Raw genomic sequence first — 17,710 nt, forward strand, 5'->3', positions numbered from 1 at the left:
CCTTTTTTCAGTGTCTGTCTGGCTGAGGTATCATAGAATGAACTGGGGATTGTTCTCTTTTTCTTCTATTTTTCCAGAAGATTTTGTGAATTGGTAAAAATTTCTTCCTAAAATACTTGGTAGAATTTACCAACAGTGAAGCCATCCGTCAAAGATTTTTTTTTTTCAAGATTTCATTTATTTACTTGAGAGAGAGAGAGAGAACAAGCGAGAGAGAGCACACAAGCAGGTAGGGGCAGCAGTAGAGGGACAAGCAGGGGAGCCCCCCCTCACCCCCCGAACTCAGGGCTCCACCCCAGGACCCTGAGGTCATGACCTGAGCTGAAGGCAGAAACTTAACTGACTGAGCCACCCAGGTACCCCAAAACATTTCTTTTTTTTTACTATAATTTCAATTTCTTTAATAGGGCTATTTAAGTTATCTGTTTCTTCCTGAATAGTTGTGTAGTTTGTTTCTTTTAAGGAACTTGCTCATTGTAGTTAGTTTGTTGCATCTGTTGGCATAAAATTGTTCATAATATTATTATCCTCTTAATGTTTATAAGTTAATGGTGATGTTCCCTTTCCCATTCCTGATATCAGTAATATATATCTTCTATTATTTGTTCTTGATCAGTTTGGATAGAGAATTATCAATCTTACTGATTTCTTTTTTTTCAACCAGCCAGCTTTTGGTTTTATTTCTTTTTCACTACTGTGTATTTGTTTTCTATTCATTCTGCTATTGTTTTAATTATTTCCTTTTCTCTATTTACTTTGGGGTTCATTTGCTTCTCTTTTCCTATGTTTTTAATGTGGCAGCTTTGATGACTGATTTGAGACCAACCTTTCTTATTTTCTAATCTTAGCATAAAATGGTATAAATTTCCCTCTAAGTACAGCTTTAGCTGTATTCTACAGAATTGATATGTTTTAATTAATTTCTTTTTAATTTTCATTTAGTTCACAATATTTTCTTTTTTTAAGATTTTATTTATTCATGAGAGAGAGAGAGAGAGAGAGAGAGAGAGAGAGGCAGAGACACAGGCAGAGAGAGAAGCAGGCTCCACTGCAGGGAGCCTGACACGGGACTCGATCCCGGGTCTCCAGGATCATGCCCTGGACTGAAGACAGGTGTTAAAGCACTGAGCCACCCAGGGATTCCCCATTTAGGATTTTTATATCCTCTTGATGAATTGATTTCCTTAAGATTATAAAATGTTCCTCTTTATCTCAAGTAATTCTCTTTTTTTCCCCTGAAATCTGCTTTTGTTTGATATTGACTCTCAAGCTTCCTATTGATTAGCATTAGCATGATATATCACTTTCCATCCTTTTACCTTTAATCTTTCTGTATTTTGAAAGTAGATTTTTGGTAGACATCATAGTTGATTCTTGTTTTTTATCCAAATTAACAATCTTTAACATTTTATTGAAGTGTTTAGACTATTCTTTGTCCTATTCGATTAGCAATATGGGCGAGTTTAAATCCTCCACCTTGCTTTGTTCTTTTTCCTCCTCTTTTACTGCTTATTTTGTATTAAGAATGTAGAATTCCACCTATGTTTATTATTTGATTTATTAGTTATACCCTTTTTAATTTTTACTTTAGTGGTTGCTCTAGGGTTTTAAAATATACATTCTTAACTTATGATGGTGTGCCTTCAAATAATAGTATGCCACCTCACATTTTATATAAGAACCTTACAATAGCTATTTCCATTTTCTTGCCTAGTCTTGGTGCTGTTGCTGTCATGGGCTTTATATCTATGTATTTTATAAACTCCATTTAAAACAGGTGCCTTTTTTTTTTTTTTTTTTTTTGAGAGAGAGAGAGAGAGCAAGGGGGGACAGGCACAGAGATAGGGAGAGAGAGAATCTCAAGCAGGCTGCACACCCAGCACAGAGCCCGTGACCCTGAGACTATGACCACCCAATCAGAAATCAAGAGTCACATGCTCAACTGACTGAGCCAGCCAGGTGCTCCCAAACAATGGTCTTTTAAAGAGAGTAAGAATGAGAGAAATTCTTTAATTTTTATCTACATATGCATAGTTTTTAGTTCTTTTTTGTTTTTTAGTACATCCATATTTCCATCTGGTATCTTTTTTTTTTTTTTTCTGCTTGAAGTTTTTCTTTTTCTTCTAGTGCTGGTTGGCTGATGATTAACTCAGCATTTATATGTCTGAAAAAAATCTTTCATCCCCATTTTTGAAAGATAACGTGTCCAGATAAAGAATTCTATGTTGCCTTTTCTTTTTCTTTTAGTACTTTAAAGATGTTGTTAATCTTATCTTTTGGCTTGCATTGTTTCTGATGAGTAAGTCTGCTGTCGTTCTTGTCTTTGTTCTTCTGTGTATAATGCATCCTTTTTCTTTTGGCTGTTTTGATGGTTTTCTCTTAACATTGGTTTTAGCAGTTTGATCATGATGTTACTTGGTATGATTTTCTTCACATTTCTTAAACTTGGTATTTTTGAGCTTCTTGAATTTAGAGTTTAAGTTTTTATAGAATTTCAAACATTTTTGGTCACATTTCTTCATATGTATTTTTTCACGCTCCACTTCCTCTTTCCTTAAAACCCTTTCCTAATTAAATTGGGTCCCTGGTCCAATATTCCTGTGTTTTAACTCTCTCTGTAATATGTCTCTTATTTTCCTGCCTCTACCATAGTTCAGGTCCTTATTGTTTCTCTTTTTGTCTTCATAAACTTGTCCCTATTTTTACTCCTCTCCAACCCTTCTTCCGTATTCCACATGGCAATTAACAGTGAATTTTCTAAAATATGTTATGCTTAAAATTCTTCAATAATTGCCTGTTGCCTATAGAATGAACTTAGATTCCATAGCATGGTGCGTAGTACATGGTACAAGCCCTTTATCTGTGCTTGCTCTCCAGCCTTCTTTCCTCCTGCGCTACCCCCACCTTACCCATGACACTTTCACCACTTTAGGCCAGTACCATGGAAGTACCTTCAGTTCCTTAAGTATTTGTTTAACAATCATTATTTCTCATCCTCCTAGACTGACTTTTGTGTGGTCAGAGATTAGATTTTATATCCATTCATTCATTCATTTATTCATTTTTTAGAGAGAGAGAAGCACAGGCGGGTGGGCAGGGCAAAGGCAGAGGAAAAGAGAGAGATTGAGTTTTGAGCAGGTTCCATGCTCAGTGCAGAACCTGATGAGGGCTCCATCTCACGACCCTGAGATCATCACCTGAGCCAAAATCAAGAGTTGGATACTTAACCAACTGAGCCACCCAGGTGCTCCAATTACATTTATTTTTAAATACTTAGCAATGGCACATAGTAGGCACTTAATAAAATGTTTGAGTAAATTAATGATTAGCTTATAGTAAGTATTGAGCTCATTCTTAAAATAAATTGAACTCTGGGGCACCTAGGTGGCTCAGCAGTTGAGTGTCTGCCTTCGGCTCAGAGCATGACCCCGGGGTCCTGGGATCGAATCCCACATCGGGCTCCCCACAGGGAGCCTGCTTCTCCCTCTGTGTCTTTGCCTCTCTCTCTCTCTCTCTGTGTCTCTCGTGAATAAATAAATAAAATTTAAAAGAAACATTGAACTCAGATCTAATCATAATACATGTATAAAATGTACTAATAGGGATCCCTGGGTGGCGCAACGGTTTGGCGCCTGCCTTTGGCCCAGGGTGCAATCCTGGAGACCCGGGATCGAATCCCACATTGGGCTCCTGGTGCATGGAGCCTGCTTCTCCCTCTGCCTGTGTCTCTGCCTCTCTCTCTCTCTCTCTCTCTCTGTGACTATCATAAATAAATAAAAAATTAAAATCTTTAAAAAATAAAAAAAATAAAAAAAAATAAAATGTACTAATAAAATAGGCACCGTATTTTGAGAGCCTACTATATTCCAGGTACAATGTTAAGTGTTTTCCATACCTTATCTCTCATGCTTCCAACAGCAATGCAAAGTATGTTATCCTCACAAATGACCTAGTGAAGGAAAATTCAGGTTTAGAGAGATTGTGAACAGGCTGTGCAGATAGAAAGTGGCAGATTGGCTCTCAGACTCATAGCTACATAGTTTTCTGCCCTTACGCACATAGTAGGAGTTGTCACATCGCCACCCAGAGTTCTAGCTCGTCACCAAGGCTTCCAATAAGACATGATAGCATTACAGTAAAACTTGTATGAGAACAGTGTGGATCCTAATAAGGACTCAGAGAACCGATGTTACAGATGGAGGAAAACGAGAAATCTCTACAAGGCGATTACATGATGTCTGGAAAGATTTCTTTGGCAGGCTGTTGGGCCTACAGACATCCAGCAAATGTGTCTTGTCCCTTCTGTGATATGACTGTAGGAAGGGCGGTCTTGAGAACCATCCTAAGCCACGTGATTTGGAATGTTTGCAAGGATCGTACAAGGTTCCTACAAGGATGTGTGGATCGGGGGTTGGGTTCAGGCTGTGACCCGGGGAACAGTGGAATGAAGTGAGGACTCTGTAGGTACCAGCACCAGTGTGTTAACAAAAGACCTGAGAGGCTCATAACTTTGTCATCACGACAGCTTTGGCTGCGGCTGTAGATCGACTGCCTGTTGGGACCTTATCTCTCCTTTGTTTCCCCTTAAGGCTATTAGTGGTATTCAGTTTAACTGCATGCCATCTGCCCCTCCAATTTAAAAATGTCAAGGGTGGGGTGGATGGAGGGACACAGTGTGGGGATCTCCAGGATCCCTCCAGAGGGATTGTCCATTTTTTTTTTTACATAAAGCACCATCTGTGCTACTGAATCCAGAATAAAACTTACAAAGGCATGTTTTTTCCCCCTTTTGAAATTTATGTTATAGGAAATATTTAAAATATAGTTTTAGTGTTTTTATTCTAAAATTTTCTGGGGTGTGTGTGTGTGTGTGTGTGTGTGTGTGTACGCGCATGTCTGTGTGTGTTGGCGATGGAAAGGCATTTTGGTATTTGGCAAGAAGAGGGAAGCTTTATTTATAGGAACTCTATTTCCTGGAGTGTTACAGCTAACACTTTGGGTGGATAAGCGCCCAAGGACAATGTGAGTTAAATGTGCACTTGGGGACAATTCTTGATCTGTTCCTCATCACAGTTAAGTTGGGAGTGGTGTGCAGGGCAGTTGACTGTGTCACCCTAATCTTCAGAAGAACCTACAGATCTATATTAGCGTCTCGTTTTACCTGGGTAGATGAAAAAAAAAGGTAAGCTCAGTCAAAAAAAAAAAAAAAAATGCACTGCTAAGGAGCCCACGGTTATGCCACGGGAAGTGGAGGCGGAATGGGGCAAGTGGCCGGAGAGCTTGGGAGGCCTTTGTTCAGGTACCACGGCAAGTTCCTGGCAGCTGGGATGTGAGCTAGTGGGAACTTTTTTTTTTTTTTAGACTTTGTTTTTTTGGAGCAGTTTTAGGTTCAAAGAAAAATTGAGAGGAAGGTACAGAGATTTCCTGTTGGCCCCGTCCCCCTCGCATGCAGCCGCCCCACCCGCGCCTCCGCCCAGAGCCTGTGTGGACCCGCTACACCTGGGCCTCTAGGTGTCAGTGGTCCAAGGCCTTGGACGAGCACACCCTGCCACATTCTCCCCATGATGCTGTCCTACAGTTTAGCATCCCCCCACGATGCTGTCCTACAGCTTAGTGTCCCCCCACGATGCTGTCCTATAGCTTACTGTCCCTCTGCCGTCCACCTCCCCAGCCCACCCTGCGAGCTCCCATCCTTTTACTGTGTCCATAGCTTTGCCTTTTCCAGAGTATCATAGACTCGGAACCAGGCAGCAGGAAGCCCTTCCAGGTCAGCTTCCTTACTAACATGCATTCGAGGTTCTTTCGTGTCACTGTATAGCTTGATAGCGCATTTCTTTTTGGCACTGCCTAGAATATTCCATTCTCCGGATGTACCACAGTTTATCCATTGACCTACTAGAGGACATCTTGGCTTCAGTTTTGGCAATTATGAGTAAAGATGCTATAAATAAAAATAAATATAAAATTGAACTAAAAGAGTTAACATGAAGAAAAAGATGCTGTTAACATCCATGTGCAGGTCTTTGTATGGACCTAAATTTTCAGATACTTTGGGTAAATACTAACGCATATGCTTGTTTGATTGTACGGTAAGAATATGTTTAGTTTTTGTAAGAAACCACCCACCATCTTCCAAAGTGGCTAAAACATTTTGCGTTCCCACCAGCAGCGGATGAAAGTTTCTGGAGCCCCTATCTGGTCAGCATTTGGTATTGTCAGTGTTCTGGATTTGGGCCATCCTGATAGGTGTGCCCTGCCATCTCGTTGTTGTTTAATTTGCATTTCCCTGATGGCCTATGACACGGAACATTGTTTCATATGCTTATTTGCTGTCTCTCTCTCTCTCTCTCTCTCTCTCTGTATATATATATATATATTTTTTTTTTTTTTTCCTTTGGTGAGATTTCCATTAAGATCTCTGACCTATTTTTTAAATGAGTTATTTGTTTTCTTACTGTTGCCCAGACTGTGGCTTGTATTCCAATTTGCTTTACTTTTTTTTTTTTTCTTTACAGAGCAAAGGTTTTAATTTCAGTGACGTCTAGCTTATCAGTTATTTCTTTCATGGGCTATATCTTCAGGTATTTTTTTTTTTGAGATTTTGTTTATTCATGAAAGACACGGAGAGAGAGGCAGAGACACAGGCAGAGGGAGAAGCAGGATCCCTGCAGGGAGCTGGATACGGGACTTGATCCCAGGACCCCGAGGTCACACCCTGAGCAGAAGGGAGCCGCTCAGCCACTGAGCCACCCAGGTGTCCCTGTATCTTCACAGTTTTATATAAAAAAGTTATTGTCATACCCAAGGTCATCTAGATTTCCTCTTATGTTATCTGCTAGGAGTTTTATGGTTTTGCTTTTTATGATTTAGGTCTGTGATGCATTTTGAGTAAATTATTGTGACGGGTGTGAGTCTGTGCTAGATTCATTATTTTGCATGTATGTGTATGTCTAGTTGTTCCAGCATCATTTGTTAGAGAGACTGTCCGCCCCATTGTATTGCTTTTACTCCTTTTGCAAAGATCAGTTGACTGTTTTTGTGTAGGTCTGTTTCTGGGCTCTCTCTGTTCCAGTGATATATTTGTCTATTCTTTTGTCAATACCAGACGGTCTTATTATAGTTGTATAGTTGGTCTTGAAGGTGGGTGGTTTCAGTCCTCCAACTTTATTCTTCTCCTCCAATATTATGTTATTTTTTTCCTCTCCATAGAAACTTTAGAATCAGTTCATTGATATCCATAAAATAATTTGCTGGGATTTTGATTGGGACAATTGAGTACTTTTAATGTGGTTGTACTTTCTCCCTTGGTCTTGCATGGCATTGTAAAAGAGATTTCTTTTGTTCTTTTTAAAAAAGATTAGCATGACTTACTCTTTTTAAAAAAAAAGAAAAAAAAAAAAAAGAAGGCTGCTTCTCCTTCTGCCTGTGTCTCTGCCTCTTTCTCTGTGTCTCTCATGAATAAATAAAATCTTTAAAAAAAAAAAAAGATTTATTGAAGATATTCTAGGGAGATTTCTAAAATAACAGTGTCAAACACACAGGTTAATCTGTAACTTTAAGTAGGTATGATATTGAATAACCCAACTAGACCAAGAAAGAAAATTTTACCAAGAAATTGCTTCCCAGGTTGGGAATATTTTTGTGTGTGCCTTTGTTGGAATATCAAAAGATAGTTTGTGTACCTTGCAATGACATGTTGAAATGCCATTTTACTCTATGCTTCAGGTAAAAGGAAGGTAGCCATTTATCTTAGAGGTCACTCTGGAGACATACATTTATTCAAGTAGTAGGTGGAAGAAAAATACAGTATTACTTAAATCTTAGGATGCCTTTTGTAAAATAAGTCTGTTAAAAGCGGGACTACAAATAAGGTCTTACTGGAATGAAGACACACATTCTTGGAATTGCTCTGCTCTTTCGAGGCTCCTTGATGAACCTTCCAGTAGGGTCTTCCTTGAGCTCATGGTTAGGGTTGATGATGCTTTATGGAAATCATAAGGTAAAGTTCAGGACAGATTGGAAGATTCATTTCTAAATTTCTTTGCTTTTTTGGTTGATTGGTTCGTTATCGTAGATGGTTAATATTTATCCCTTAGGCTGGATATTTTGTCATATTGGCCAGGTTTATCAAGCCAAATGTTTGGAGATTTTTCACATGACTATTTGAATTACTCTGGAATTCTCTGCTCTTGCTTTAAATTAATATTAAATGCAGATTTCTGGCCAAGGTATGCTATCCTTATAGCAAGATAGCAACATTTAGAGTCCTCAAGGATTTTAATCAATAGTTCATTAGACTAACAAATATTTGTTGAGCTCTCATGGTATTCGATAAACTGTCCTCATACATTAGAAGAGTGAGAGATGACTGAGAAGCCTAGGACCTGGCTTCTGTACTCAAGACCGTATATTAAGCAGAGCAGATAATCAATAGTTGTTGAATAAATACATTCATAAACAATGCTCATAATTTCTAAAGGAAAACCAGTAGGACTTTGTTTTGTTCTCTGCTCCATCTCCATAGGTTAGACTAGCCAGGTGTACTGGAGGTCCTCAGTGCATATGTGAATGAATGACCGAATGACCTTGTACTATCCTGGCTGGGTTAGTCAGGGAAGGCTTCATGGAGCAGTGGGATTTTAAATAGAGAAAGGGAGGGTCATGTAGAAATAGAGGATGATATGGAGGCCCCTCAGGAGACACCGGAAGCTGACAGTGGGAGCACAGCAGTGGTGGGAGATCACCAAAGGTCAATTTTAGAAAGCTTAGGAAGATGAGTTTAAATTTTCCTATAGATTCAATGGAGACTAAAAGGGACATTTTAGAAATATTAATCTAGAGGGATTATGCCAGATGCACTGACGAGAGGAAATTGTGAAAAGCACGTTGATGGGGCTTGGTGATTAAATCAATTGATGAGAGAAATGAAAGAGTCAGAGATGAAGACAGTCTTGAGCTTGGTTGACTTCGATAAGAGCGAAAACATGATCAGAAATAGGAAAAGCAGAAGGGAAAATTAACTTTTTTGTGGGAAGATTTTTGTGTTTTAAATCTTTTAGTGTTTGAAGTAATGAGAACATTTCATAGCACACAGAAAAAATCTCAGAAACAGAGATTATTTGACCTGAGGCATTTTAGGGAATGAGTTAGATCAGACTCCAATACAACCTCTGCTCTCTTACTGATGACCTGTCAGTGACGTGATGACTGATGTTATCTTCAAGCTGACTAGGGTAAGGGACAGCCTAGAGAAATGCATTCTTTGGCCTAGGCGCACAGCACAAGTAGGGTGGCAGGTGCAGTCATCTCCAGTGTTTTGGAGGGTACTTAAAGAGCATTCCTTTATTTGGAATTTGAGTTTTCCTTTTTTAATGTTTTTATGTTTGGGGGATTTTTTTTTTTTTTTTTTTTTTGAGAGAGAGAGAGCAAGCATGAGTATGAGTTGAAGGGTGGGCAGAGGGGGAGAGAGAGAGAATCTTAAGCAGACTCCCTGCTGAGCATGGAGGAGCCCCATGCGGGTCTTGATCTCACCACCCAGAGATCATGACCTGAGCTGAAATCAAGAGTCAGATGCTCAACCAACTAAGCCACCCAGGCACAACCTCCCTTTTAAATTTGAAGGGCCATTATACAGATAGTTCCAGATGGGTAACATATTTGGAGGTATTAGCTACACAGTATAAACATCTTATAAGGTGTAATCCTTTAAGTATTACGCAATATATTCATTCATTCTTACTAATAAAAATAGTCCTAAATTGCCTTCACACGTGGTATTAGTAATGAATTTCTTTATCTTTCTTTTAATAATATCCTAACATATTTATGTTTAACGACTTCCACGTAGATATTATGGAGTTGAAGCTTACTGAATTCTGAGCATATTTTGCACCACAAATGTTCTTTCTAGAGCATCTGATCATGGGTTTGGGGTGCCATGTTGCCACTTTTGAGGAGAAAGCCATTGCTAAGGCCAAGGCCTCCCTCTTGTAGCAAGTCTAGATGGGTCTTCAACGTATCTCTCATTGGCTTGGATGTTGCTAGGATTGATGGTTATAAACAGAGCTGCTCCTGGATGTGGGTTGAGTAGACGTGGTGGGCTCCGAAGGAGGGTTGGAGACCTTTAGCATATGTGCTTTTGAATTTCAATCCCTGTTATATGTAAGGATAGAAAATAAGTGTCCATCTTCCTGCTCAACACCCTTAGTAACTACCTGCCCCAGACCTAAGAATGCAAGCTCAACACTGGGTTTTTACCTTCTGGAGGCCACGGATGACATTCCAAAACTGAGCTGACCTTCACGTGCAAGCACTCTAGTTACCTCTTGTTCTTCCCCAGCTTTTTGGAGATGTAATTGACATATAACATTGTGTAAGTTTCATGTATAGAATGTGATGGTTTGGTACATATGTAGATTACAGAAATGTTTGCCACAAAAATATTAAATAACACATCTTTACCTCATAGAATTATATTTTGTTGTTGTTATAGTGAGAACATTAAGGCTCTACTCTCATAGCAACAGTGCAGGTACACGACGCAGTGTTGTTAGCTCTAGTTACCTGGGGCCCCTTAGATCTTGGAGTATTCATCTTATAACTGAAAGTTTGTGTCCTTTAACCATCATGCCCTCAAGTTCCATCCATGTTGTCACAAATGTCAGGATTTCCTCCTTCTTATGGCTGAATATTTCATTTTATATAAATACCTCATTTTCTTTATCCATTCATCACTACGCTGATATCTTAGCTGTTGTGAAATATATTGCGATAAACATGGGAGCCCAGATGTCTTGTTGGGATTGTGATTTTGTCTTCTAAAGATATATACTTGGAAGTGGGATTGCTGCATCCCATGGTAATTCTATTTTTAATTTTTTGAGGAACCTCCATACTGTTTTCCATAATAGCTGCACCAATTTACATTTTCATCAACAGTGCACAAGGGCTCCCTTTTTTCCACATTCTTGTCAGTATTTGCTATCTCTTGCTTTTTGATAACTTTAATGGGTGTGGGGAGATATCTCACTGTGGTTGTGATTTGCATTTCCCTGATGATTGGTAATATTGAAGCACCTTTTACCTTTTCATGTACTTGTTAACTATTTGCATGTCATGGAAAAAATGTTTATTCAAGTCCTCGGCCCATTTTTAAACTGGATTGTTTATGTCTTTGCTATTGAGTTGTAGGAGTTCCTCATATATTTTGAATATCAAAATATATGATATTTTATCAGATATATGATTTACAAATATATCCTCCTATTCTGTAGATTGCCCTTTCATTTTGTTGATTATTTCTTTTGCTCTGAAGAAGATTTTTAGTTTGATACAGTCTGACTCGCTGATTTTTACTTTCATTGCTTGCTCTTTAGGGTCATCCAAAAAAATCATTGCAAGACCGATGTAAAGCAGCTTTTTTCCCTTTGTTTTCTTCTAGATGTTTTCTGGTTTTAGGTCTTAGGTTTAAGCCTTTAATCCACTTTGAGTTAATTTTTGTGTATGTGCATAAGCTAGAGGTCCAGTTTCATTCTTTTGCATGTGGATGTCCAGTTTTCCCAGCATCATTTATCAAAGAGACTGTCTTTTCACCATTTTCTTCATTTCATTTGTTTTCTTGGCTCCGTTGTCAAATATTATGCATGAGTTTATCTCTGGGCTCTAGATTCTGCTCCCTTGGTCTATGTGTCTGTTTTTATGCTAATACCATACTATTTTGACTACCATTAGACGTTCTGTATATGTCTGTTAGGTCCATTTAGTTTAAAGTATCGTTCAGGGGATCCCTGGGTATCGTTCAAGTCCAGTTGGTTTTCTGGCCAGATGATCCTCTCATTGTTGAAAGTAGAATATTGAAATCCCCAACTATTATTTTACTGCTCTCTGTCACTTACTTGGGATCTGTTGATATTTGTTTATCATATTTGGGTGCTTGAATGTCTTTGCCTCCAGTCATCTGCCTTTCTGGGTTAGCAGCTTGGTGGAAGGAGATGAGGGACTGAATGGGCATGAGCCATGAGTCCCGTGTGTTTTTTCCCCAGTTAATGGAGACAAGGAAGAGAGTGAGTGGGAAATGTCTAGCATAGGAATAGATGAGAACCAGACCTTTTACAGTAAAATGAAAGATGGAATAGTCAAACCTTGATCATCACTAGCTGGGAAATAAAATGGCTATGAAGTATTAACATCTGGTAATTTACTGTCATCATCCTAACTCTTGAAGAGTTTTTTATTTCTTCAATTGCAGTGATAGCACTGAGATTTAAAAAAAAGAATATTAGTTTTACAAGGTTAAACCAGTTCGTAGCAGTAGTAATCGTCTTCACGGAAGTTCTGCAAGTTTATTAGCAACTAACCTGTGGGCCAGCAGGTTGATTGGGAAAAACAAGTTGATTGGGAAATCCTAATCACCTGACATTTGGCAGTGGCGAAGGAAAAGCAGATGCAGATGTAGTAGGTGCAGTCCACGTGCCAGAGGCTCCCGGTGTGGGCACATGGACTTTCATAGTAGCAAACAGCCATGGATGAAAGAAGAACAAAAATTCTAGAAATGGGAAGCTTCTAGCATGAGGAGGTGGAGTATTCTTAGACTGGGGTTACTGAACTACTTTTCAATCTGAAATCTCCAGGAATAGGCAATTTCCTGTTTCTGCAAATACCGAATGAAAAGCCAAACCTGTGTTCTCGGATGTAAAGGTCCAATTTGCCAGATTGAAGGACACTTGCACTTTTTAGCTAAGTGAGCTAGCCGGCCGTGCGTGCGAGTCCCGGTGGCAGTATGACCTCTGTGACCTCTCTTCTCTGTCGCGGAATGTAGGTGCTAAGAACGGAGGGGAGCCCGACGATGCTGAGCTGCTAAGGCTCAGCAAGAGGCTGGTGGAGAACGCAGTGCTCAAGGCCGTGCAGCAGTACCTGGAGGAGACGCAGAGCAGAGGCAAGCCCGCGGATGGGAGCTCCGGGAAGGCCCGAGCGGCTGACCGGGGTGGTGCTGACGGCGACCAGAGCGGGAGGTGAGGCCCGGGCAGGCCCCCGCCCCGGGAGGCACCTGCTCCCCTCTGCCGGGCCCACGGGCCCGCGGGCCCACCGACCGCCCGCACCGCCTGCACCGCCGGCTCTCGTCCAGTCTGTGGAGACGGCCTCCTACGTCCGTGGCCAATGTGCTTGCGTTTCTGAAGCACCACGGGGGACAAACGGCGCCACGGGCAGCGGGTGCACTGTGGGAGAAGAGGGGCCCAGGTCCCACCTGCCCTCCGCACAGCCCAGGCGGGCGGCTCTGGGCTGTGCCTCCTGGACACAGACGGAAGGCCACCGAGGGCCTGGGCTGGAGGGAGCCCTGCCATCCCTGCTGCCTGGCTGGCAGCTGCAAGTGCTAAACCGAAGACCCTGCCCGTCGGGATCGTCCTCCACCCTGTTGGTCCACAGTGTCTCACGTCTGTCCTCCGTCTGCTGTTGCCACGCGGGGACTTTTATTTACAGCAAATTCGTTTCGTGCAAATGATATATTTTTTGGCAAAATGCAACCACCTTTTCTATAAAACGTGGGCAACAACATAAAGGTTTCTTTTAACCTCCTTTGGTAAGTCGGTGTGCCCTATGTAATGCTTTTCACTGGCATTTGAATGTAAAATGTGTCATATAATTTTTTCTCCCCGCAGGCAAGAGGCCCATTGGACTCCAGGACTTAATTCGTGAAGCTCTACGGCGAGAAAGGATGGGTCTGAAGTCCAAGGTGAAGCAGATAAAGGAACTCTTGTTAAAACCGGAGACTCAGGCCAGGATAAGGAGGGAGCTTCTGGAAGGAAGACCTGCTAGCAGCCGGCCCGACAGCGACCCGGGTGACCGGGTGCTCCAGGCGCCCCCCCGCACCCCAGGCCCTGAGCGCGGCCACGCAACAGGCCACGACTGCTCCGCCAGGAGCTGACGATTTCTTGCCAAAGAAAACTGGTTCTGCCCTGTTGTGTTTAGAGCTGACCCTGTGCTTTCGCATGTTTGTTTCTGTAATATCAAGAATCATTTTACAGAAAGGACTTCATTAGCTGTCGCGACATGGTCCTTGGGTTCCCGCAGGTGATGTGCACAGACTGTGAAAAATCATTTACAGACAAAAAAAAAAATACAGTATTTTAACGGTCACTTGCCTTCTGTTGAAGTGATTTTTTTTGTTGCTATTAAATCAGAAGTAGTATTGTCCACACAAGTCTCTATCTAGTGTTACTTTTAATGGGAATCTGAATGTTTATTGAACACTAGTACTTGAATGAGCATTTCTAAGTGTAATTATTATAATTACTGGTTAAGAATGTTTTATAACATCTATATGTATTATTTTTTAATGATCAAAATGTAGTTTGCTTTTTCATTTCTTAATAAATGAATGTTTGGGATTTTTATTTTCTACTTTTCTGAAGATAAGCCCTAGGTCTTACTGTATTCCTTATAACCTGAATTTGTTTGCACTGGTTCATTTTTAAAGAAAATCCTTGAAAAACTCCCCCCACCCCCCCTTGATACTCATTGGTAACGGCTTTTTCTATAAGTCATTGCAAAATTGCTGCTACTAAGAGATCATGATGGAGGGGAAATTATTGGAGATCAAATATGTAATCATTTCAAATGTAAAATCCAGTTTACTCATGGATTTTAGCTATTTTTTCACTGGGCAAATCCTACATTTATTTATAAATGAGTTTATGCATTTTCATGCGTTTTAATAAATGTATCGTTTTCCCTTGTTGCCTCTCCTCACTTTTTTCCTCATTCATGGAAGTGGGTGCTGTGTTGGTGTAAGGAAGTCCTAAGCAGGAGCTCTGGTAGTTTCAGTGTGTTTTCACCATTACTTACACGTCCTTATTCTTCATGCTCGGACAACACCATTGCCAGAGCACCGTCAACTTCAGAATTTTAAATCACCTCAAATCACTTAGCTTCACAGAGAATTAACAAAACAACGCCAAACACAAAGAAAACCCAAATAGCACCCCACAAACTGCTAATTATGTGCCAGGGAAGTGACAGCGGGAGCAAAGATGAAAGGAGTGAGGCCTTCCAGCTGGAAGGCAGGGAGCTGCCTACCATGAAGTCCCTTGATGGTGGAGGGCTTTCCTGCTCTGAGACAGCTTCCTTACATAAACCTTTAAGATAGGAAGCAAAGATATTTTGGGGCTTGCCTTGATTTTCAAATGAAGAAATGGCCTTTAGGAGACTGAGTGCCTAATGCAAGGCCTCTGCTGTTAGGGAGCTGGCCATGAGCTGCAACCCCGGGGCCCCATCTCAACTTTCTGGGGCAATTTTCACTGTCTCATAATCCAGGTTAACAGGATTTCAGGAGAAAGAGCTCTTCTCAGCCTGTATCCATAAATAACCTTTATTCCCAAGGAACTCCTCCAGTCTTCCCAAACTAAGTGAAAGGCTGAGGGAGTGTCCTGTTTGCAATCTGGGGTTACAGGTCTCTTAGGTAAGAATCATTGCTTCCATTGGTTAGATGCCTGCGTGCCAGGTGATTTAGGCAGGTCCTTACTTTTCTTCCCTTCATTGACCCTGCTAGGAAGCTACTAGGATTGTTTTACAGATTAGGAAGCTAGGAAACAGGGTGGGGGGCTGGGGTGTAAATGGTTAAGTGGCTGTAAAGCTAAATGGCTATTTATAGAGCTAATAAAAGGTGGGGCTAAATTTAGACTTGGATCTTCAAAGCCACCAACTTTCCACAATGCAACACTTCCTCTCTACCACATTAAGGACTAACGGGCAACCAAGGGGGTCACTTTCTTATGACTCAGCCAGCTCCCTGAAGCCCTGAAGTTCTATAACATCAGAGTTGTCAGCTGATAGGATGGAACTGGAGAGGACGGATCCCCAGATATTTAATTTAGGGTTTAAAAATTCTAATTCTTACCAATAAAATCTTCCTTTAAAGAAGGTTTCTGAAAATAATGGAAAATATACGGCAAAACATGTTGTTTTCTTCATGGATCCATTCTAAAAACCAAAGAAGAAATTGTAAAAATCTAAGTTTGGGATCTGAAATATTCAAAATGACCTTCCCCACTAATCAGAGTCATAGAGTAATTGCTTGTAGGGTTACATCACCAGAATATGTTGTCCTAAGATGGTATTAATTGGTCTTGGTTTGGTCCAGGACATGCATTGTGGCTTCTGGATCGTCCACCACTGAGAAGTGATTTTCTTTATTAATACAGACTCTGTGCCCAGCACGGATCCCAATGAAGGATCCCAATATGGGTTGAACCCACAACCCCGAGATCAAGACCTGAGCTGAAAATCAAGAGTTGGATGCTTCGCATTCTGTTCCATGCGTGTTAGTTCCCATCTTGAGGCAGGGAAACTGCGATGGTACCTATGTTTATAACAAAAGTCCAACATCTTTCAGTCACTGGAAAAATGGTAGGTCCTAGATAACTACTTTAAGGGGTGTTAAAAAGTTATATTTTCTTTTTTTTTTTTTTTTTTAAAGTTATATTTTCAACAGCAGGACAAGAGTCCGTCAGCTTTGCACTTGGCCTGTTTGCAGAACGTTCTCTCACCGTATCAATCCACTTCTCGGTCTAGGCTAACTACCGCCCTGTGAGACCTGCCAACTCGGGAGCGCGAGCATGCTTAGGATTCACACTGTTCTCTCCAAACCCCAGTGTGCCCCCACCCAGCTATTCCAAACACCAGGTGTTCTCCCAAGGAGGTAAATCAATCAGTGTTAACTGCATATTCTACACCTCATTTCAGATCTGTGACCAATAAGATACGTTTGCACTTCCGCACACACTCACAGATGCATAAACCGGCTACCATGTTATGTGACAAATTCAGATTTATTTCACTAAGTAATTAAAGACAATAAACCTATAGTATGTCCAAACGTAACTCGGATGATCGATTGTTATCCATTGTATTCATCATGTTCAAAAATTCTATTATAATAATTTGTTCTTTGGACAAATTGTAGATGCATTTCTGAATTCCAATCTTTCTCAGGTAAAGAGAACCCATATAAAAAATAAATAGATCCAGTGTACTTTAAAAAAAAATAGTTTCCAAGTCCCTACATGAATTTGATAGCAGCACGCAGGCTAACAACACAAAACCTTGTATTATTTCACTCATAGTAAACATGAATATTAAAGAAATTCACTTTGAGTCAGCGAATTTAAAATTCTGATACAGCTACAGAACTTTCCCCCTGGATTATGGTTCTGGGAATAAAAAGGAAGTTGAGTGCTGAAGGAGGGCGCTGGCATCACCAATGTGATACACCGGAAGCTGCTTATTTGCACCCGGTAAGGGCAGCTGATACCCTGAAGCGACTTGGGATGATTTTAAGATGCAAACTGCAGTAGTTGCTCCTCTGCAGAGTCTGCCTTGGTCGCTTATGGGAAGGTCATTAAGTCCTTAAGGTCAAAGCATCAAAGTTAGGAACAACACAACTGAGGAGTCACTTCATACTTTCCAGTAAACTTCCGTTCTTTCCCTTTAGTGGTTCAAACCATTTCTGAAAAGCCACTATCCCAGGGCGCTGCCCTATACCTGTGTGTGTTCGGCACAACTCCGACCCACCGGCCTGCAGGCCTGCCAGCCTGAGCAGCTGTACGGCGTTCGGGGCTCTCGTTCTTAACCTTAGAGCGAACTGGCACGACCCTTCAGATTGCTTCCCACGCTTCCCGCCAGAACCCGGGTGGGCACAAGGTCAGTGTCCTCTCCT

General features: G+C 41.0%; 1 protein-coding gene across 5 annotated transcripts in view; it reads left to right on the forward strand.

The window, feature by feature from the left end:
* The window catches only part of AKAP7 (A-kinase anchoring protein 7), a 128,094-nt gene extending 113,363 nt beyond the window's left edge, over positions 1-14,731 (forward strand). For 2 of the 5 annotated variants that reach the window (XM_077903069.1, XM_077903080.1), the window contains 2 exons: positions 12,818-12,934; positions 13,656-14,731. In XM_077903069.1, coding sequence (XP_077759195.1) covers positions 12,818-12,934; positions 13,656-13,921 — 383 coding nt within the window. In that variant the 3' untranslated portion in view covers positions 13,922-14,731. Of the gene's footprint in view, positions 1-12,817; positions 13,011-13,655 lie in introns of all 5 variants that reach the window. The other 3 variants (XM_077903087.1, XM_077903104.1, XM_077903094.1) reach the window with 2 other exon arrangements.
* Positions 14,732-17,710: the final 2,979 nt, after the last annotated feature.

This window comes from Canis aureus, chromosome 1 (assembly GCF_053574225.1).
Source record: "Canis aureus isolate CA01 chromosome 1, VMU_Caureus_v.1.0, whole genome shotgun sequence".
NCBI lineage: Eukaryota > Metazoa > Chordata > Mammalia > Carnivora > Canidae > Canis > Canis aureus.